This window comes from Lissotriton helveticus, chromosome 11, assembly GCF_964261635.1.
Source record: "Lissotriton helveticus chromosome 11, aLisHel1.1, whole genome shotgun sequence".
NCBI classification, from domain to species: domain Eukaryota; kingdom Metazoa; phylum Chordata; class Amphibia; order Caudata; family Salamandridae; genus Lissotriton; species Lissotriton helveticus.
The window spans coordinates 369,728,581-369,752,748 of record NC_136072.1 but is presented as its reverse complement, the minus strand read 5'-3'; the positions used below and the strand labels follow the sequence as shown (position 1 = coordinate 369,752,748).

General features: G+C 44.4%; 1 protein-coding gene across 2 annotated transcripts in view; it reads right to left on the bottom strand.

The window, feature by feature from the left end:
• The window catches only part of CEP63 (centrosomal protein 63), a 408,460-nt gene that overhangs the window by 151,194 nt on the left and 233,098 nt on the right, over positions 1-24,168 (bottom strand). For both annotated transcript variants that reach the window (XM_078665801.1, XM_078665802.1), the window contains 3 exons: positions 11,305-11,419; positions 10,255-10,428; positions 7,420-7,506 (listed from right to left, as the gene is read on the bottom strand). In XM_078665801.1, coding sequence (XP_078521927.1) covers positions 7,420-7,506; positions 10,255-10,428; positions 11,305-11,419 — 376 coding nt within the window. The remainder of the gene's footprint in view (positions 1-7,419; positions 7,507-10,254; positions 10,429-11,304; positions 11,420-24,168) is intronic.

The window sequence follows — 24,168 nt, the reverse complement described above, 5'->3', positions numbered from 1 at the left end:
AGGACATACCGGCCTCTGTGCACACTCAGGATAGGTCAACTGTGAATGATTTGCCAGAGTGTCTGTGCCTGTAACCACCATAGAGGAAGACAAGAGAACATGTGCTGACTTTGCCTTTGCTGAACTCAGCACCTGGACTAGAGAAAGAAATCCCCAAGCTGCGAGGGCTAAACCTGTCTGACTGGAGTGTCCTTTTTATTGCTCCTACAGCGTCCATCAGCCGGACACAGAGGGAGAAGGTGGGATCCCCTGAATTGGCCCCTGCAACTGCTCACACAATGTTGTTGAAAATTGCACACCCGCTATTGGAGATACCTCAACAAAACATTGACTGATAACTTGAATGAAATATTTTGATGGAATTTTGTTGAGATTATTACAACCTTCTTTAGTGAAGTGTCTATTCAAAACATGCGAATAGACTTTGGGTCACCAAACTGAGGAAACCTGCTCCCTTTTCTCATAGCAGCCTGCACCTAGGCAAAGATCAAAGGCGTTTGTTTGTCAGATTAGTAGCCCCTTTTTTCCCCTGTAGAATACCTTCCCTATAGTGCTACACATTCCTTTTTAAGAAAAGCACTGAATTGGACACTTGCTTGTTGATTGAGTTCTGGGTCTCTACTCCCACATTACCTTCCTGACACACCTTGGACATCTCTACCCTTCACACAAGCTCCCATAGATGCCTTGAAATGATTGTTCTTGATACCTTGAGGGTCAAGCGTGATAGGGGTGTGGTTGGCCCAGTATGCAGAACCATATAGGATGGACCATAGAACAGAATGTGGCCCAGTCACTCCTGTCTGCCCTGAGAACCACCAGAATGGGGTCCAACAGATTGCATTTGATCATGTTCTATAAAGGATGAAAGCACAAGGCACATGAAAGGCATCTTGGAAAAATGAGTTGCTTTTTAATGTCAACAAATATTAAAATGAGGTTCATGAGGGCCTTTTCGTTGGGGAATGTGGAGGGAGGCAAAATTTGAAGTAGGGTGAGAAAACAACTAGTAGGCATTTATTTTTTAGCTTTGTGAGCATGCCTAGTTAAAAAAAACGTATTTATTAATGGTTTCTGTTAGATAACTCTCACATTTTTTTAACTGACATAATTTATCCATATATTTAAGAATACTGCATCATGACGCACCACTGAACCACATTTTTTGTGAAAAACGTCTAACCATCTCATCCACATCCTTTCCTCCCACTTGGGTTTTGCTAATTTGCTAGACTCGCTCATTCAGTAATGCAGATTAGCTAATGCCCAAGGACTGCATAACATTGTTCAAGGACCACAAAGTAACTGAAAGCTCTTCCGAATTAATACTTGGATAACTATGGAACACACTGTGTATTATGAAGCAAATTAGGAAAATAACAATGGTAAAAACTTGTTAAAATTCAAAGGATATTTCATATGGAGAGATTGAGTGTTATCACCAAAGAACATCCAGAAATTGTAGTGCAAATTATTGAGTTAAATTATATTAGTCTTATGACATTGATCAAAGAATGGTAGGATATAAATGCCCACTTCTAGCGCGGGTACCGAGGTTCTCCACGAAAGTTTTCTTTTTAATCATCTGCCTCCCATTCTAATTCCAACCCTATCATCAAGATCCTTTCTAGACACCTTTTTACAAAATTCACACTCCTTCACGGAAAGAGAAGTTGGTAAATACACTAAATGAAAAACACAAAAGGTGAGGGAAGGAATGTATTGAATTTCTGAGGTTTTTAAAATGCTAACTCCTAACTATATCAGGCCTGAAACCTATGGTTTTTTCAGTGAATTCACTGAAAAAACCATAGGTTTCAGGCCTGATATAGTTAGGAGTTAGCATTTAAAAAACCTCAGAAATTCACTAAAAAAAAGTTTTAGGGGTGTTATAGTTAGTTAGACATTTCACTCGTCCAAAACCATTGAAATTCCTCCGATATAGTTAGTTGTACTCACTATATCTCGCGCGCCCGCAATCCACTGCTGATGATGTCACATATTACATCATTCATGACATGGTCAGTGACATCACTGATGACATCTCAAATGACATCACTGATGACATCATCCAGTGAATGTGGTTTGCTTCGTTTTTAAAATATGTATTATATATATATAGCAATTTGCATTGAAGAATGAGTGGATATATAAATATAAATATCTGGATGGAGCATTTAGTAGCAGTGTGATTGACTGTTTACTTGACTAATTTAAAGTGTTTCACTAAATATATTGGATAGTGACTAAACTGTGTGAACATCTGTATAACTTGGTCAGTTGTTGAGTAAACTGCTTCGCCAGTTGGTTACTAGCTATTTGAAAATCAGTTGGTTACTAGCTATTTGAAAATCTATATTAGTTATTGATTAGTTAACTGAGTATTTGTATGGGAGAGTGAATGTGTGTGTTGTTCGGTGGGGGGTGTGTGACTGCCCAAAGATGTGTGAATAGTTGATTCAGTAGGTATATGAAGTTAAAACTACATGTTATAACAGTTGTTTGGGTGAGTGAATATCTTTATGGGTGTGGTGATGTGCAAATATCTCTCTCAATGGTACATGTCCAACAAAGTAGAAAAATAAAAGGCAGTGTATGTGTCAGTTGTTGTTTATAAATAAGTATACATAAGACTCAGTGATTGTATGCGTGACTGTATGGATAACTGTATACTTGTAATAGTGATTTTAAAACACACTAAGTATAATAGATAAAGTGGTGTTTGTATAAGTGTATAGCTAAGTAAATGTAAGTATGATCCATTGTTTGCATAAGTGAATAGGATGACTTCATAAGTGAATAGGACGTGTGCTGGTGTGTAATGTCGATATAGGTGTATAAGTATATTTGATAGTGTTCTATTGATCATTGACTGCATGTATGAGTGAATCTGTAGGTAAGTGATTAGATGTGTGTATAGATCTAGGAATCAGTGAGTGGGTTTTTAGAAACTTGTATTGGTGTGTTAATGGATTCAAATATGGTACTCTGTATTTTACAGTGAGTGATGAAAGGTTATACTAGTGTATGATGAGGTCTATCTGATTGTCACGTGGATGATGTCATCAGTGATGTCATCAATGATGTCAGTTGAGATGTCATCAGTGATGTCACTGACCATGTCATGAATGATGTAATATGTGACATCATCAGCAGTGGATTGCGGGCGCGAGAGATATAGTGAGTATAACTAACTATATCGGAGGAATTTCAATGGTTTTGTACGAGTGAAATGTCCAGCTAACTATGACACCCCTAAAACCTACGTTTTTTTCAGTGAATTTCTAAGGTTGTTTAAATGCTAATTCCTAACTATATAAGGCCTGAAACTTATGGTTTTTTCAGTGAATTTCCAAGGTTTTGTAAATGCCAATTTTTAAATGTATTAGTTGTTATTTGTTTTGTTTTTGATACTGATTTACTACATTTTTTTATACTATTTATTTTTAGATATTTTATTTTTATAATTACATTATAATTACATTATACATTACATTACAAAATACACTTTCTCAGAATGAATTACTTTAGTTTAAATACTTTGCAAATAGGCAATAGACTTTTAAGTACAGTAGTTACAGTTGTTGCAATGGGCAACACAATTTCAAACACAATGCAACAATAACCTCAATGTGAATTTCTAGTTAAATGCAATTAGTTACTCAATGGATTACTTTTCTAACCACAGGACTGGATCCTAGATTCAGTCCTTGGACATCTCCTGTAAACGGTTGAGTAAAAGTGTTTTAGTTACAGTAGTGATTGTTAAGGAATATTATTGTATTTTAAAAGTTGACAGACATTTTTTCACATAGAATCACCAATGTTATCCTACAGCAGGAAATTCCTTTAGCAGGTAAGTAGTGCTATCGTCACTTTTTCTTACTCAGTGGTGGATCCTGGATCTAGCACTGGTGCATCTCCTGTAAACAGTTGAAAGAATGTGTTTAAGTCATACAGGCGATTTTTAAGGAATATTTTTAGTTTGTGAAAATAGATACTTTGAAACTTTTCTGGCGAAAACCAGACAATGGATTCTTATGGAAGGAAATACAAGTTACTGTTAAGTACGGTTAGAATTACTTTTCAGGGTTAGTGCTGGGTTAAAAGATGCAGCACTGGGTTCTCTCCTGATAACAGGTGAGTAAATCAGAATTCGTTGTTCGGATGATTTTAGATTAATATTTTAAAGTTACAAAACTCCACACTTAGAAGAATTTCCAAGTGAAACCAGTCAATGTTAGCCCATGGAAGGCAATTCAAGTTACTGGTAAGTACGCTTAGATTTACTTTTCAGGGTCCGTACTGGGCTCAGCACTGAGGTCTCTCGTGATAACAGGTGAGTAAATCGGAATTCGTAGTTCGGCTGATTTTAGAGGAATATTTTGCTCAATAGTGAAGGAAGGGGGCGGGGCCTGAGGTGACATGTGTGCAAACACGCCCTGTGGCGCATTTTAAGTTGGGGAATTAATTCCTCTTCAATCTGAGGTCCCCTGTCGGCCAACTAGCCCACCAGGTACCTCCAGTATGCGCCAGGGAGTTGCATTGCAGAGAGATGTTCAGAGGCCATGCCCCCTTTTTACAACACTCGGCAACGCAGCTCCGTGGCGCTTACTGGAGGTACCTGGTGGGCTAGTTGACCCCTAGGGGACCTCTGGATTGAAAAGGAATTAATTCCCCAACTTAAAACGCGCCACAGGGCATGATTGCACACATATCACCTAAAGCCCCGCCCCCTACCTTCACCGCTGTGCAAACGCACCTCGTTGTGCGTTCTAAGTTGGGGATTAAGTCCCCTTGCATACTGGGGGTCCCTGGGGGCCAACTAGCCCACCAGGAGCCTCCAGTATGCACCAGGGGGCTGCGTTGCAGCGAGGTGTAAAAAGGGGCATGGCCTCATTACACCTCTCTGCAACGCAGCCCCCTGGCGCATACTGGAGATTCCTGGTGGGCTAGTTGGCCCCCAGGGACCCCCAGTATTCAAGGAGAATTAGTTCCCCCTCTGCAAACACACCAGGGGGCGCGTTTGCAGAGAAGTGCAAAGAGGGGGCGTGGCCTCCTCCCCGATCCTGTTTTTTAAAAATGTACTTTTAAGAAGGGGGGCTGTGTAGCCCCCCTTCTTTTTTTTTTCTTTTTTTTGGCCCTAGGGACCCCGTCCCCTAGGGCTTGCCCCCAAATGTTTTTAAACATTTTTGGAAGGGGCCGTGTGGCCCCCCTCCCGAGGCCTTTTTCGGCCCCGGGGACCCCATTTCCCGGGACATGGCCTTTTAAAAAAAAATATATATATCTTTTGGAGGGGAGCTTCCTTGCCCCCCTCCAGTGGCCTCTTATGGCCCCGGGGACCCATCCCCCGGGGCAGTTTACAATTTAAAAAAAAAAAAAAATTTTTGTGGAGGGGGCCACTAGTTGCCCCGGGGACCCCAACCCCCGGTACTGGCCCTCCTCATTGGGGGCCGTGGGGGGGTCCCCAATGCCTCCATGGTCCCAGCCGGCTTCCCATATCCTGCAGGAGCCGCAATTGCTTTTCCACATGGGGAGCAGCTAACATGCTGCTCCCCATGTGGAAAAGCAATCTGCTTTCCTATTTGGAAGAGAGAGCAGGTTTCCTGCTCTCTCTTCCAAATAGGAAAGCAGTTTGCAATGACAGGGCGGGAGCCGCGAGGCTCCCGCCATGTCATTGCAAACGGCAGTTTCCCGGGGGTGGGCACCCCGAAACACTGCAGGAGCCGGACCTGGGGCCCCCTCCCACAACAATTTCAAGCCCCGGGGGGGTGGCGATCCGAGGAGCTGGGGGCCCTCCGAGCCCCCCTACCTAAATTTAAGTAGCCTCGGGGGTGGCAGTCCCCGGGGATGGTGGGGCCTGAGAGCCCCGAACCCAATTTCAGGCCCCCCCTTACATAATTATGCAAAGCCCCAGGGGGGTGGTGGTACCCGGGGGGGCACCTTTGGGCCCCCAATATCATTTATTCATTGCCCCCGGGATTTGGCCCCCCCGGAGGTTTAAAAAACAAAACAAAAAAAAATGTTATCGGCAGGATGCGCGCATCCCACGATTTAAAAAAAAAAAATAAATTTTTTTGGGCCTTGGTGGTCCTTGTGGGACCCCGGAGCAGGCCTATGGGGTCAGGCGTTTCTACCCTGCCCCCTTCTCGCGTTTTGCGAGGTTTTATTTTAGGTTTCTTGTGCCTCGTTTCTACCGAGACACAAGATGGCTGCCAACACTTCCTGGTTTGGAGTGTTGACAGACAGTTAACAGCCAATTAGCATGCAGCTCGTGCTCGTAAGGGTACGCGTATGATCCTCGGAGGATACGCGTCCCCTACTTCGTCCATAGATATATCAATGAGTTTACTTTTGATTTTCTCAGGAACTACTGCACGGATTTACACCATTTAACAAAAAGCGTGATCTGTGAACCAAACTCCACCTTTTTGCCAAATTTGGTGTAATTCTGTTCAGCAGTTCAGGCTGTAGCCGCGCTTAAAGATTCCTTTCCTATGGAAAATTGCATGGGGAAAACATGTTTTGGAACCCCCCTTTTTTCTCGGCCACCGCTTGACGAATCACCCCGAAACTTTCAGGATAGGAGCGGAGCGCCCCATCTTCTTGGAGAATTTCGCGAAGATTTGTCAACCGGCGCCAAGCTCCGCAGGGAATGTCCAAATAGAGCGGCACATGAGAGTAAGTAGCTTTTCCCCACAGCTTTTAATGGTACGGGCATGCGCGGTCAGAGCTAATTACAAACACTGACTTTCGCCGACGCGTTTCGTTGACAAACTTCTTCATGGACGTTGAAAGGTCAGAAAGGTGCATTGTGGGCATGTCAGTTCCTTAGTTTGGCAAAATCACTGCCCTGATGGGCTGCATTATTGCTATAATGGATTGTTCCAATGTCACGGCATGCAGTTGGGAATTATTCTCAAATTAATGACTATCAATTAAGTTCTTATGACACAGGAATAGCTCCACAAATACATCTAACATGAGATGTGTGAACAGTTTAAGGAGGTTACCGAGAGCCAGGAAGCACAGTTTCATGCATGTATACTATCTACGGACTCTTTCAACCGAGACGAAGAAGATGAAAATATAACGATCAGCAAACCCCATTCTAATGGCCTTTATATTCTAAATGTGGCAAAAATGTTGCTACAGTTCTCTTTAATTGTTATTCACAGGTGGAACCGCATCTGTATTTTTATAATAATTCCAAATCAGCACCCACTTTTTGGGATTTCAGTCGTCACTAGGTTTGAACCTGCAAAACAAGTACACATACTAGGGGAAACACTCTGAAATACAGTGAAAGCATTAGAAGATAAAATGTCACAGTTTGAAGATGAAAGCGAGTACAAAATACAAAACTCTTAACTTTTGGCTTGTAGCCTGTTACGTTCTTATTTCAAAGTAATTGCTTACCCCAACCGCACCAGTCTCCATCTTCTCCAGGATCTCAGATAGGTGATTATTCTTGAGCCCGACCGTCTCTGAAGGAGTCAACACAACCTGGGAGAAAACCTCATCATTTAGAAAGAGGGAGATCTTTTCATACCAGTGTCAAATTAACTACTGACAAGAACATATTTTAACAGAAAAGGTTGTCTTCCTCGCAAGAAGTCTGAAATTAGTCAAATAAACAGGGGCTACTACCTAATTTAAAGAGAATGAGTTTAGCCTTCTCTTGTGATCTTCATCTCCCTTTGAAAGAAAGACAACCATGGAACCAACTCCTGCTGCCAATACAAAGAGGGGGGGCGAACCACATCTGCTTAAAAAGCATCGAAGTAGAGCGACTGTAAACATAGGAGATACTTAACTGCTTAAAAAGGAAAGAGTAAAGATGTTGATGAAATTCCTTTTAAGAAGGCACAAGGGGCCAGATGTCCGACCGTTTTTGCATGCACAAACTGGTTTGCTAACCCGTTTTTCACATGTAAAACAATATGGACCATGTATAAAGCCTATTTAGCGAGTCGCAATTTATTTGCGACTCCCTAAATAGATTTTGCGACTCGCTATTAAGAAGGGGCGTTCCCTTCCTAATAGCGATCGCAAGCCCATGAAAAACAGTCGCAAATTATCACCCTCTTTAAGAGGGTGGTAATGCACTCGCAAACGTGAAGGGGTCCCCAGGGGACCCCTTCCCCTTTGCAAATGTAGGGAAAATATTTTTAAGGGCAGGCAGTGAGTGGTCCCAGGGACCACTACCTGCCCTTAAAAAAATTAAACAAAAACGTTTCATTTTTTTCTTTTTAGAATGCATCCAGTTTTCCTTTAAGGAAAACGGACAGCATTAAAAAAACTGCTTTATTTAAAAGCAGTACCAGACATGGGGATCTGCTGAGCCCAGCAGGCTACCATACTTGAGGAGGGCCTGCCATTCCCAATGGGGTTGCAAATTGCAAGAGGCTCATTAATATTCACGAGCCTCTCAATTTGCGACCTCATTGGGAATCGCAAACAGTGTGATACACACTGTTGTACATCCAAAATAGTGCCTTGCAAATTGCGAGCCGCACAAAACTCGCAATTTGCGAGGCGCTATTTTGCACGTCTTACATCTGGCTGTAGGGTATTTATACAAATTGTGCTTTAACTGATGATACTGTAGCTCACTAACTCTGCCTAATAATGTAGAAGTTTAAAGAATAGACATGTAAGTTTCAATTTTTTCAATGTTTATTTGTGCATCGGTTTCAATAGTGGTGGCATTAACCTTATTTCACAGGGAGGGGTGATTTTTTTGTGAAGGATTTATTTAACTACTTCCAAAAAGAATATCAATTGTATTTGAAATAATGAAGATCTGGCTTATTTCCATGTAGATCATAATTCCTGTGTGAGGTACTCCAATAAAAGGATAGCTTAATGTGGCATCCATTAATTCTCTAATTATAATAAAATACCTTGAAAAGTTTCTATGAATCGTGTCCTATTTCCGAACACATTTAGAAGAGAAACCGTTGACATTTTCCTAACACTTGTTCCAGGTTGTCTATTTCCTACTCCCTGTGTAAAGACTTCTTCTGGCCCAGGTGTCATTGCCTTTCACATCTTGAGGACATTTTTGAGATGATGCACCTTGTTGCAAAGGACTTATCATAGCTATATCTTGGCTGGTAATTTTGCCTGAGAGCTTTTTCTGCCTAATGGTGTAGTTTCACTATAAAAAGCTTCTCTGTTGGACAATCCCCAGGGATTTTGATATTTCAGTGTCCTTGCTGATTTATTCTAAATTAGTTTCCACCCATAAACCGAAAAAAGTGTATGCTGTCAAGAGGCATTTTCATAACCTAAGCCTGCACTTTGAGTCTGAACTATGACAATCATGGCCAAGCAGGCCATCTTGACCCCAGACCTATAGACACATTTGTTTAGGGTGACCTCCTCAATCCATGTCATTATAAACCCTGTTTTGGGCTTTTAAGTTTACAAACCACTACAATATGAATGTGTTAATCTAATGAGCTCATCTGAAGCAAACCAAGAATAAAGCACACATAATGTATAAGACTGTCACATGAAAGCACAGCACGACAAATAGTGTTCATAACGACCAGGAGAAAGGTAACTATCCTAATTGTGTGCTGCATGTGTCACTTTCAGCTAGTGAAGATAGACTGGGCAATGAGTCAAGACATGGACATCAGTGATTCTACTAAGTTATCATCTCTTCCTCTGGTGTGGGTTTCCAGATCCTATTCTCGGTAAGGTAACTATCATGACATCTGGCTTGATGTATGTTGGATCCTAAGGAACTGGTTTGTATCTGCACCGGGTCTTGGTGCCAGTATTCAACACTGGCTGCCGTTCCAACATTATCTTGATCTCAATTAGTGATGACAGGCAATTTGTGCACACATCAAATTGTCTTGTGAATGAACTTGCTTGATCGCCTTCTCAAAAATTCACTCAGAGAATCAGATTGATTTACATGTTTGTGTGCTTCATATAATGTTTACTTCTGAAGCTACCACTGCTTCTCATTCAATGGTGGAAAAACAATCTGAAGATGATGTGTAAGGTGCAAGGCAAGGCACTGTTTGACTGGAGTAGTAAGAGTGAGTACTTCAAAACAGGCCTATGCCAATTCCTGTATTTCAAGAGTGCAAATGCTAGGTCCTCTGCGCAATCAAGCACAGTGTGTGAATCTCAAAGAGTTTCACGAAGAAAGACTATAATGCTCCTTATATGTCATTATCACAAACCCCAGACAGCAGATCAAATCCCGCTTATATGAAAAAAGATTTTCACCGTGTTCTCTGACAGTTTCATCTCCTTCTGCTCTGCATTCAGTGTGGAACAGCTTGCGGAGGCAATACTTATGTCCCGCTTGTGCAGCTCCTTAGTCAACTGGGTGATCTCTTTCTTCATCCCGCCTAGAGCACTGTTGAACTTCTGCTCTGCCTGGGAGAGTTGCTCTTTGAGCTATGAAAACAGGCAACACATGGTTTAAGGCAGGAAGTTAGGAGATCACTGAATAAGAGGAACAAGATTACACCCAAGAAAGAACGGTCAAGACAATACTTTGGAAACTGAACAGAGGACACAATTTTTACCCAAAGAGGACTCACTCGCTGTGAAGAAAGAAATACATCGGTTTTAGGCAGGGAAGGTATCATTATTTGGGGGATTTTGGAAGCACGTAGAGGTATTGTATAAAAGTGACTCCTACGGTTCTGGCATGTTCATTGACTTAGACATTCTCAATCTGCTATCAATTACAACTTCTTTGAGGACCATTGTAAGAAACAGTGAGGGTATCTTTCAAATGAATAATAGTTGCTATAAACATAGCAAAGACTGCATAAAATAAGGAAAAGGCCTGTGAAGGTAGAGTAAGCATCTTATTGCTGTTGAATAACTCAGTACTGTAACTCTAGTCATCAACATATTTTACTGCAATATCAGCCATGCACACAGTGCTGATTCAAATCAAATCAAATCAAAATGTTGCTTTATTCGGTTTTCATCATGTACAAAACCATAAAAGCACAATTGTAAATTTAATTGTCATTATTCCATATCATATTGTTTAAAAATACCTATAGTTAAAAACAATCATATAGTGCTGATTCATCAGTCTATATGCCTAAAGAGCGACTCAATGGTAAACATTTATTCAGTTCTGAAACGCTGAATCTTTCCCACTAGAACGTCAGCCTGTGAAGTGTCCGATGCAGACCTTTTTATTTGAGATGTGTATGAATCTGCTGAACTATCTTAATTTTGTCATTTTAGAGTGATCTCATCTTCCCCTGCCCAGACCCACCACTATTTTTTTCTGCAAGGCTCGGTTCACACCTTTCTGTTCTCTGATTTGCACACGCCATGCTTTTCCTCCATGTGCCGCAGCTCTTCTTGCTTCTCTGTCAATTCTCTGCTCAACTGAAGACACTGGGTATTTGCAAATTCCACACTAAGGATGAGAATGGAGGCAACAAGAGCACAACACATTTTAACTCAGCACAGTGACTTTTGCATTCAAATTTCTATAGCCCTTTTCTTTAAGCTGATGAAATACCCATCACAGCCTCTAAAGGAGATTGCAGCACAATAACCAGCAATGAAAAAGTGCGGCTAGTCTTGGGCCATCTGCAGTCCGTCCCCTAACAGATGCTTCTCAAACCCCCCTTCCTGCCAGCTACATCCCCATATACTTGAAGAGCATTCCATCAAATTAGTTTTTATGATCTTCCCTCTATAACAATGATGTATATGCCGACGAGATAGGATGAATTGTGTGTGGATCAACAATACAGAGGGATCTGGTCTTTGTAGGTCTACTAGCAGCAGAGTTACCATAGTATGCCTCTTAAACTTACTTTCATATTTCAAAACCACCTAAAAAGGGATGCAGTGACAGGAAATTCAGATGCAAAAAAAACTATTATTTGGCCTTGTTGGCCCAAGCTGAGAACTGATATCCAATGCACAGGCAAGAAGAAAATGTGGATTTTGCTCATCAGAATCTTTGCACATGTCTTTGAGAGGTATTGTATGTGACATATTTGCATTTGTACAGCAGATTTCTATTAAGTGTATGGTTCAACAATTATTTTAGGATCTGGGTGCCTTTTCCAGTTTGAGGAATCTTCCCTAGAGGCTGGAGGGATTGATCAGACTCTTGCAGTGGTCCACCAACCCCTGGGAGTCTGCAACACCTACTTAGGAGTCTGTGACAGTATAAAACATTAAATAAGAATAGCAAAATAATAAAATATATACACATTGAAAACCAAATTGTGAAATAAAAATGTTAAAATCACTCTGTAGATGTGAAGGCTTTTGAAATTGGAGGCTAATGCTTAGGTTGTATCCTTAGCTTGATTTGTGGGACCAACGGATAAGCAGTAAACAGGAGTAAGGATTATTGGAGGGTCTCAGTTGAAATACTTGTATGCGCCTACAGAAAGAGAGGATGCAATAGGAGCAAAAAACAATAAGTGACAGGATGGAGTCTAGTATGTTGCTCGGTCGTTTAGAAATAAAATCACATTTTGAAAAGCTCCATATCTACCCATTAAATTGTTTTTTGTATTTTTGGTTTGTATACAAATTACAAGAAATAGTTCATAAGTTGTGTATTTGTTTGATGTATACCCGTGTTTGATGTCTTGGCTTGAGTTTCAAATCATGGAAATTGCTTAGGTAGGAGTCCCCTGCTTTCTACAGTGATTCATTGGGGACCTAAGAAGTCAAAAGATTGAGAACCACTGGACTAATGAACATCTTATTATGGATTCTGCTGAATGGTGACCAGGTAGGCAGAGTCACTGATCTATGTGCAGTATTTTTTTACTGATGTGTGTACCTAAAATCTTGTTGTTTATTCCATTCTGCTTTGGTGTACTGTTGTCCAATGCCATGGCTTCTAGTGGATGTTAAGACCTTTTGCCAATTATGTGGCTTGGATGTAGTTTTCAGGGTATGCTGGTGGAGAATACATTCTTCTGAAAGGTTCATATATATGTTGGTGAGAGGATATGGATGTGCTGTTGAACCAGGATATACAGAGGCAACTGTTTTATTTGAACCATCTTGTGTGCATGGTGATGTGAGTAGTTGTGGCTAATGCATATTGTTGGGGTAAATGAGAATGTAACTTGCTAGGAAAGTACTATGGAGGTGCAATGCTTTGCCAGCTGTATGGCTTGGGGCCAAGGTTGTCTAATGAGTCTCTTGGTGAGAAGTAGACATTCTGCCAATCACCATCTGTTCAATTCAGTGCAATCCTGTGAGTGAAAAGCAAAAGGAGAGACAATCCAAACTTTAGGATTATAGAGCCATATGTATTTCACCCAACTCATTTATTTAGGCTGAACATATTAAAACATAACCTATGAGACACAGTTACGTCTATATGTGGATATATCCACATTACATTACACTGGATATAGTGTTCATGTGTGTATGGGTTTCAGTGTGCACTGTAGAAGGTCTGGTGATAGGTGCATTACAGAGTACTAAGCATGGATTGCAATTCTGAATTAGTCTGGGCAAAACAGACAGAACTTCATGGTAGAAGGAAGCCACACAAAGAAGACATCTTTCTATGTTTGAAAACAAGGGTGCTTACATCCGGAGTGTTTTAATGCATTCATTCATTTGTCCCTTCTTTCTACTGCATGCCCCTAAATAAATATTTTTATTAGTCAGAAATGTATTGCTCTGCAGCCATACGCATTAGGAAGGGATGTACTGTAGTGACCTCTGGCCCATGTTAGTGTAGAAACGAACAAGTTACTTACCTTTGGTAATGATGTATCTGGTAGACATATAGTATAGCCGCAGATTCCTTAACTTGTTAATTCTCCCCAGTCGTCAGACTGAATCTGGAAACTTTTTATCAGCAGCACCTCTGCACGACGGGGGTGCAGCACCGCATGGCTCTGTACTACATTGGCTCTGGATAGGACATCAGTGGAGCCATATAAGTCACCTCCGGCGCGCTTATGTCAGCTTCTTCTGTGAAACTTTCAGCGCAGCACGCGCAGGCACATAGAAACTGTCTGTGGAAACAGTGTGCTAAAAAAGAGGAAAAATCTTTACAACAACAAACGAAAAAGGGAAAAAAGGTATAATACCAGAGAAGACCCTGGAGGAAAAGGCCAAAAAGTCAATGAAGCCCAAGTCATGTAGAACACTGTGCACAGGAGCATGACACAGTACACAAGAAAAACACCTCCAACTCCATTAACCATATACCAGGAGGAAAGGGTGGAAATCCCTTGACCATATACCAAGAGGAAAGGGTGGAATAAAACTCCATATAAGGTCAATGAGACGAGACAAGCAGATCTGAGAACCCCACCACAACAGAAGCAGAATAAGGAAAAAGGGAGGACCATTTCCATGCCAAAGGTCAGCCAATCAGGAAGCAAGTGAAGTGGAAACACGAAGTATAGACCTCAAGGCCATTCACTAGTGGGGAGGATGGGCGGGGCATTAAGGAATCTGCAGCTAGACTATGACTATGTCTCAACCAGGTACATCATTACCGAAGGTAAGTAACTTGTTACTTCTACTGATAGAGACATCTAACCGCAGGTTCCTTAACTTGTGAATTAGATACCATAGCCATAGTCTCTAGGAGAAGGGTCTGCTAATCCCACAACAGGTCCAGGAGGACTGGTTGACAGGAATTAAAGATCCGCTCTACCTCCGTGGCAGAAGGTAAGGGAATGAGAGAGAGAGCGTTCTTTAAAGGTGCACAAGCACAAGCAAGTTACATGCACCAAAAGTAAGGAACATATTTCCTCAGGCATAGAGATACCAAAGTACAGACGCCCATTGTAACCCAACTCAAAGGAAGATAACCACAGATCCAATTGAACTAAAGGCTAATTGGCACTATCGGAACGTGGGTGCATGACTCCTAGAAGGAGCAGAGGACTTTGCAAAGTAGACAATAGAGGACTGAGCCACTAGACCGACTAAGCAGAAGATGGCATCTATCTTAGATGAAAGAATGTGGCCATCGGAGGAGCCAAAGCAAACCACTAAGTGGAAAGGCAAACTAAGATTTTAGGAAAAGTGCGAATGGACCCATCCAAGCACAACAAAATGAATTAAGTCTCCCACCACCAAGTGGAAAAGAAAGACCGGGGGCCAAAAAAGAGGAAAGATAACCCTGGAGAGGAAAGATGAGTCCAAGGAAAAAGAGGCGAAATCCTACACAAAATCACCCGATAACAGACCAAATGCATTATGGGAACCTCAAAGTATACCAAAAATGGGTACGAATGAACAGATAAGGCTGCTGCCTTGCTGCCTTGCTTCGATAAACAGAAAAAAGGGCCACAAGACACAACCCCTTAACCCAAGCTGGGGAAGGCCCAAGAAAATAAAGCATACACCAAACAAGGAAGAGGAGTTCTATCATTGAGAACACTCGATCCTGTGTCCTTCTCACTCTTTCCGCTCACTCTTTTATTATTGTTTTTAAACAGGAGACTGAAAGGGATGAACACCGCATGGCCGAAAGGCCTGCGTAACCAAATGTATCCAACGGGCATAAATGGATATATGAAAAACTAAACGCCGTCATAGCAATATACCCATGCTGCAGCCCGATAATACATGGCAAAGCTCAAGGCACGCCAAGAGCACCCCGAGTACCAGCCAAAGAAAGTGAATAGGGGAGAAATGCCCCTCCAAGAACAGAGCAGTGGCTAGAACATTAGACAACACTGTCTACTAGAAGAATCTCACAGGCACATACTTCCCAAGGAGAAAAAACAAGAGTGCGCTTGTCAAAAAGAGCGTACCAATAGCTAGACCTAGGAGGTCAACAAGAAGGTATTACTGAGTATACCAGAATCACCCAACGGGATATCCAGGAGAAAAAACCCCACAAGACAGATGAGGGAAGCAATCCCCATCAGAAGGGCAACATGGAACAAGGTATGCATATAGAACACAGGATAACAGGTCACGCAATGACCGTGGGGGAAGGATTACAGATCATGCAATGCCCGTGAAGTGGGGCAGAAGGAAAACAGGAAAATCTATGCTGTTCCACAATCGAATGCCAACCATACCCGACCCTGTTGAGTGTCCACAGTGGTGAGGACAGTCAAAGACCTGGAGTATGCCATATATTTCCCCAACATCAGAGGAATTTAAACCCCTGGCTTTGGGGGTGCCTGTACCACCAAAGGCACAAGGCAGCACCATTGAATCCCAAAGCTTAGTGACAAGTCCCCACAAAGTTCATCAATCCTATCTCTAGCCAAGAGAGGTAGCATAGCCCAACACTGGTGTGCTTGATCAGAGCCACAAGGTGGAAACAGCCAACAAGGGAAAACGACAAAATGAAGGGAGACATTGAGCATGAGGTAATATGGAAAAAACCTCAAGAAAACACGTCGCCATGGCAACAATCGGAGAGAGGAAGGAAACAACTCCAAAGGAGAGTAGAGCAAAAACTGCGTACCATTGATATGTGATAGAAACCCAAGGGGAGATAAGAGCCTGCCAAAGGAACTGCAACCAAGAAACAAGGTTTTCAATGCAATAACAGGACATGATAGCAAGTCCTGAGCCACAGTCAAGGAACAGAAGAAAGGGCAATGAGCTCAAGTGGCCGATCTAACATAAGGATAAAGGAAAGTGCGTGATAAGGGATTCACACAAAAGCCGAATTCAAAGAACCTCGCTGGCCAGTAGGGGAAGACCCCTTGCAGGGTCTCAAGACTGGCTGCTAGCTAACAGCACCGGAAGACCAGGGAAGAAACACTGATCTGGTGACTGATGCCACAAAATACACATAACATCATTGCAATAATAAGGGAAAGGGGGGAGGGGCGCATGCTAAAGGTCTGGCCCTCCCCGACTAGCCGGAAACCTACATAAGACAACATCTGCTTGGCCTCCAAATTGGAAGCGCCGAAATACCGCGCACCAGTGCCTCTTTGTTTGAGACTGGAACTGCCACCCAGGGCAAACCTGCCAGTGATGACACAGTTACTAAACCTATCTCCCTTGGGGCCCGCAGGTTCTCCAGAGGGAGACGAGGGCCCAAAGACAAGATGGAGAGCCTTGTAGTACTCCTGCATCTGGTTCCAGGTCACCCTGGCTCCAGGACTAGCTGGGAGGCGCAGAAGCGATGCCAGAGCGGAAGTAGAAGAGTATCCGCGATTCACATCACGAGCCAAAGGAGCCAGAAAGGCCAGGGACTTCAATCTCTTACGACGACACTTAGCATGAGATGTAGCCGGAGAATGGGACCGCTGCTGTTGTCCATGAGATGAAGAGTCGCACTCATGGGAACGACCCCTGGACCGGGAGATGGCCGAAACCGCGACGCACCTTCAGAAGTTTAATGCGCTGCTCCTGCAGTGCCTTTGATCGCTGGCAGACGTCACACTCATCAGCGTCGTGAAACGTGCCCAAGCACAACATACAGAGAGAATGTGGGTCCGTACCAGACATCTGGCGAGCACAGGACCCACAGGACTTAAACCCAGAGGGCATAGGATGTTAGCACACTGTTTCAGACGAGAAACGTTTGTCACAGTAGGTCAGCTCGCCGGAGGGGACTCCATGACGTCATATCCAGAGCCGACATCGTATGAACCAATGCAGCACCCCCCACCTGCCCCCCCCCCTACCCCGAGCTCAGAGGTACTGCTGAGAAATTTTTCCAGATCCAGTCTGACGCCTGGGGAGAATTCACAAGATAAGGAATCTGCGACTAGATATCTCTATCAGATAGTGAAAACACAAGTGGGGCATCACCTCTAAAATAGTACATTATAGAAAATCGTCAACAAACAGGAAACACTCAATCTGGATCTTAATGTCACAGATGAAAAAAACACGGATTAAATAGAAACAATGTTAGATTTGGGGGTCTCTGGTTGGCGCAGTGCAGCACTGGCGACAAGCAGGGACCCTCTCCTCTAAGTCAGGGCAAAGGATTACTGACAGAAATAACCCCTGCTCACCCTCTAGGTAGTGCGGCGCAAGCAGTCTAGGCTAAACTCTGGAGTGCATAAGGTTAAACATTTGCAGTATCACACACAATAACCATCAACCCACCACACAATGACACTAGACTGTATTCTCGTAAAAATATATCTCTTTATATATATACTTCAAGCAGGCTTTCAAATACAGGCTTTGTGTAGTTCAAAATGGTTCCAGTTACTTGTAATCAGGTTGCCACAGTTCTTGTTCAGCTTTTCAAAATAGTTCTTAAACTTCCAACAGGGGTTACCCTCTCCCAATCCTTTCAAGGTAATGCAGGCAATAAAAACAGTTTAAAGGGAGGTAGCCCGGTCCTCACCAGGCTCCTCCGTGTCGTAGATGGTGCCCCAGGCGTTGTGGAACAGTTCGTTGGTTCCTCTGCGCTTCCTGCTCGCACTACGGGCCCGGCCTGCCAAAGCTCACGCTTCTCGCGTGTGACGCGTACGGCACAGCCGGGTCTGCCAGGGCGTACGAGTCGTACAGCAGTGTGCGACTCGTACCAGAGGTGAAAAACGCTTCGCGAGCGTATCAGGCGCCCAGGGGACTCAGAGCGGTGCGAGCCTCGCTGTGGATGCAGCTCATACCGCGGCTCGGGTCTCACTCTGTGGGGCACCCGGGGCTGTAAAGGTCAGAGGGCGGTGCGAGCTGAACAGGGCAGGACGCTCGCACTGCGGGGGCAACAACAGTACCTTGAAGATGCGAAGAGGGTCGAGGCGGCAATGCCGGGCGTCGGCTCGGCGTCCCGCATCGCGGTGTCTTCCTTCCTGGGCTGATCAGAGCGACGGCTCGGCTCGGGCTCAAAGGTTGGCGTTGCGGCGCGGGCCGGGTCAGTGGGGCAAAGCGCCTCGGGGTCCGTCAAGAGGGGGCACACACTGGGTGCGGGCGAAGCTGCACGGCACGTCAAGGGGGACGAGACGGGCTTCACTGCACGACGCGCTGCAGCCGCTCACAGACAGCGGCAGGCGCTTTCACGGGTACAGTTCAAAAAGGGGCAAGCAGGCGCAGGGCGAAGTCTCTCCTCGCGGTGCGAGCTATGGCTCGTTTGGGCGACAGTCACTGTGCTTGGGCCAGCGAGGCTGGTCTTTGCGGTGCTTCTGGGGCCTTGGCAGGCGGCAGTCACGGTGCTTGGAAGGACGGTAGTGCCCCGGGCCTCTCAGAGCGCGTGGCGGATGATCACGACGCGCTCCGCTTTTCCCAGGTAGAACTGCAGGGGAAGGCAGCACTCACAGCAGTTCCTCTTTCAGGGGGGTAGCGCCCAATGTTCCTGGGGCGCTGTTCAGGGGGCAAGTTCCACCGTAAGCCCTTGGAGATCTTTGTAGGAGTTTGGGACAAGTTAAAATGAAGCAAAGTCTTTCAGTCTTTCTCTCCTGCTCTCCTTCAGCAGCAAGGCACCCACCACAGGCCAGTCTCTTGGGATCAGAGTCAGTACTTCTCCATGCAGCTTCCAGGGTCCTCCTCTTCAGGCAGAGCTTCTACTTTGGCGCAAACAGGATCTGATTTACAAGGAGCAGGGCTCCTACTTTTATACACCATTTTCTTTATCTTTTCAGGCCAGGGGGGCCTCTGCATAATTCCTTTCAGTCTCTGAGCACTTGTTGGGTGTACTTCTGGCTTCTGCTTTCAGTGTGAGGGGCAGGCACATCAGACGCTCCACAGGAGGTGGAGCCAGCATTGTGTGGCCAGGGGCAGCCAGGAGTACCTTGATGACAGTGCTTCGCCCTTCCTGGGCCAGGTGCCGGCTGAGTCATCAGTCGCTCCCCAGGGGGCGGAGCCAGCATTGTGGTGTCAGAGCACAGCCTAATTCAGAGTCCAGGGGCACTCCTACCTCCCACTAAGGTGTAATCCTTGCATTCACCACCTGTCATCCCCTAGCCCGGTAACTCACACATCCCAGACAGTCAGATACACATCCAAGCAGAGGCGGGCTGAAATGGTTAGGCAAGCAAATGCTAACTTTCTAAAAGTAGCATTTGCAAACCCAGGATATTAAAGTAAACTTTACTAAAAGAAGTATTTTATTATTCTGAGTTCAGGCATACTAAACTTTATTTTCTACCATGTTCCCTGAGCCGCCTGGGATTATAGAGTGTAATAATTCCAGCAGCCCATCTGGCCTAAAGAGAACAGGTAGCCTTACAATAGTGAAAAACGAATTTGGCTGTAATTCACTATTAGGACATGCCACACACATCAGAGCATGTCCTACCTTACACTTACAATGCACCCTGCCCTTGGGCCTACCATAGGGGTGACTAATATGAAGTTAAGGGAAGGTTTAGGGGATGGCAAGTGTGTGCACTTGCCCAGCCAGCATGACAGTACCAGACTGCACGCAGGCTCTGCAATGGCAGACCCTAGACACATTTTAAAAGGCTGCTTCTGTGGGTGGCGCAACCAGCGCTGCAGGCCCACTAGCAGCATTGGCATTTACAAGCCCTGGCACTCCTGGTGCACTCTACTGGGGACTGAAAGTAAATCCAATTAACCAATCAGGAATATCAATCACAGTTACACTTTACATAGGGAGCACTTGCACTGCGGCACGGATTGGCCGTGGCGCAGTGCCCTGAGCAGCGGACACCAGCAAAAACATCTGAGGCACATCAGCAAAAAGTGGAAGGGAAACTCACGCCAAGGTGCCAGGTCTAACACATAAGAAAAAAACATGTTGGTGACATGGTGAAACAATCGGGAAGGGGTTACTCAAAGAGAAGAAAACCCTAAAAGAAAGGAGACAATAAAACAGGCGTTCAATTTGAAGTCATCATAGCAACTTCACATACAAGTCAAGATGAAAGAGAAGCTTCATGCCCAGAAAGGATCAACGCAATGGTTATGTCACATACAACAGGCAGAGTGAAGAACATATTAGAGTCAAAATGAGTTCATTCAAAATTTATTCACGAAGTAGGTTGACCAGATGTACTCAGAGTGGAGGTGTAAAAGATTTCACTAGTAGAGCTGTACAGCAATGCATCTCCTAGATGAGGTGTATTCCTGTGACTATTCATGATGCAGCCTTAATGCAGTTGAGGTAGTAGCTGCCCCATAGAGCTTCTCTGGCATCCTATTAGTACTACCCATGTGTCTCCAGGTTGCACCACCCAAGAGGAGAGCTCCACTTCCGGATGTGCCCAGGACATTCCCCTCCTGTCTGTTGAGCTGTTGCTTACTTGTGAGCGTACCTGGTCAGTGTTTGCATGGCAGTCCTTTCCACGTCACAGCTCGGAAAGTGTTGGCTGTGAAAATGGCTTCCTTTCAGACGATTCTGTTTTGGACCACCATTTAAAATATTTTTTCTGCACTGTATGTTTCAGATTGTCCTGCCAACTGTTTTTGTATTGAATCCACTGATACACTGTTGGAATGGTCTCATGAAGAGATATGAATTGGGAATAGGTAACTTCATGAGGACGCCGCTCCGAGCATGGATGTTATTTGGCATGCTCTAGTAGCAGACATATGAAGCAGCTTAAGAAACTTTTTTAACAATATATACACTCTGAAAGATGTACTTTTCCCATCATTGTTTTTAAAGTTGCACTCAAATATATAAAGACTGAGATGGTGCAACAATGGGATTCTGATGTTGAAAACAACTTGTTCTAATGGATACGCTTTTATGAACTTGTTAAGGTACAGAAAGAGCACATCTATCTCTTTACATATGCTGTGGGTAATTTTGATGCACAGCCAATATTCTGAATGAGTGTCTTTTGATGTAGATGTTGGCCTCTCACAGATATTGTATTGGATTATATTCTTTTTGGTGCATTTCCTTGGGGAAGAAATATATTGAGTAGATACCTTTCCCTCGTTGTGCTGGAAGAATGGATTCTATTGCGTGCATTTGCAAGAGAGATATAACCACCCTTCTTGATGCAGGAAACTGAAGTTTGGGGGACACACTTGGTGGAAGTGTGGGAGAAATGGATTTGGGTTGAAGTGCACATTGGTCCCTGAGTATCTGCAACAGCCACTTGGTTTCAGTAATTAGATTTCACTCTGAATTGTATCTTGAAACACTCCCACCCACTGAAGTGGAGAACACAGGAGAGGAAGTCGAGAGATCACTGTTTAGAATGGAACCTGGATTTTCCTGAGGAAAAACATTGTTGTGTCTTTTGTCCTCTTCGTCTAGCCGGTGTCATAGGTATAAAGGTTGCTTGTATTCTTGCTCGTGTGAGCTCTGTGGATAGGATCACTGGGGGTCACAAACCAGCGATCTGTTTTGTCATTTGTTATCTTGGTGCCTGTATTGAGTTTATAGGCATTCCTCCTGAGTTCGAAACTATAGGAAAGAGACCCTTTTTGACATGGTCACCCCCACTTTTTGCCTGATAGCTGATGCACTTTTGACAGAAGTGCACTGAGTTCCAGCTATCCAGGTCCCCAGTGCCAGATTTCTTTCCCTAAAACTGTACAACTGTTACCCCAATTGGCAATACCTTTAGAACCCCTAGTCCCTAGTAAATAGTACCCCTGGTACTTAGGGCAAGGAGGCTGAAGAAGGTCCTTAAGGGCAGCAGCATGTATTGTGGCACCCTAAAGGACCTCCCAGCACCAACATGCAAACTGCTATCACAGGCTGAGTACCATGGTGCAGAGAAAATGAAGACACAACATGGCACACATACTGTGTGACATGACTGCAGACACTGTATGCAGAATAAGTAAGCCACCCTTACAGCAGGCCTTAAAGCTCAAAAGCAGGGTACACTATACTACGTGTGTGGACATATCTGCATGAGCAGATATGCTCCTGTGATGTCTAAGTCGACTCTTAGATATTGCAAGTGAACAGGAAAGCCATTTTGAGTACATGTGCTGGACACTGGAATTTACCAGTTTCCCAGCTACATGATGACTTCACTGAAACTAGAGATGTTTAATATCAAACATGTGTTATCAATAAACCCACACTGATTCAATGTGGTTTGCAGTGTGAATACATTCACCCAAAGGACACCTTAGAGATGCCCTTTGAAAACCTAATGACTACAAGTGTGCTGGTTGACTGGCCTAGACCAGCTTGCAATCACAGACGAGTTTCCGACCCCCTGCAGGTGAGAGCCTGCGCTCTTTGAGGGCAAAAACAATGCCTGCTCTGGCCAGAGGTATTATCACATCCTCCAAGCAGGATGGCTAAGTGATCAGAGGCTTTAAAGGCCTCTGCCGCCTTTGATATGAGACCCAAGACTTCCCGAAACAATGCCACCCTCTGCCCCAGGCCCATTTGGCACCCAGACAGGTGGGAAAATTAGCTAGTCAGGAGGAGTGTTCCCCCCTCAGGTTAGTTCCACCCCTAAGGTGGGCTACCGGTTCCACCTCTAAGATAGGCTACCTTATGCGAATACTAATTTTGGATTTTCACTTTCTTATTTGTGGTGGAATTAGGCTCTCTGGGTCAGGGTTATGCCCACTTCGCACAGGAAGTGGTCAAGTAGAGGGTGAAGATACCCTAAATGTAAGTAGCCTCTTGGCTAATACCTGTCACTGCCCATAATACCACTAAATTGAGTATTTAGGTGGCACCCCTGAAACCAGGAACTCAGATTTGATAGATCAAGAAGAATAGGACAAAGAGCCACAAGAAAAGAGAGAACTGAAGACTGCTGTGGACTTCTGCTGCCAAACCTTGCCTGCACCAGTCTTGACAATAGGGGCCAGCGGCTTGTCCTGCAGCTGAACAGCTTCCAAGAACCCCAGAAGGCTTCTAGTCCTTCACAAATTGACGGCAATCACCCCTGCAGTAGAGGAGGTACTCCCCTGCAGTCTGCAGGCACTGAAAACACAAAGTGTGGTTTACTGAGTTGCCGCTCCCCGGCCAGCCCGACGCAGCAGCCTCCCAGGAAGAGGACCTGGTGCTCCTGGAGGTCAGATCTGTCTCCCCACAAAGTGAGAGAACACTAGGACCAGCAGGAGCCACAGAGGACCAATATCCGGTGAACCATACCTTTTGCAGCAAACAAAGCTTGTGAAAGCCCAATCCGGATTGCCACTGCACAGAGACCAAGCAGCCGTCGAGGGACACCAGCATCGCAGAGACCCACATCCAGAGTGGCCCAGCTGTCCTGATTTTGCACCCTCATCTGGCGAAAACCGACAACCGCAAGGTCCTAGGACACACAGATTCCAGCAGACTTTTCCACTATGCACCGAGAGCCCCAAACCGGGTACCAACAAATCTGTTGT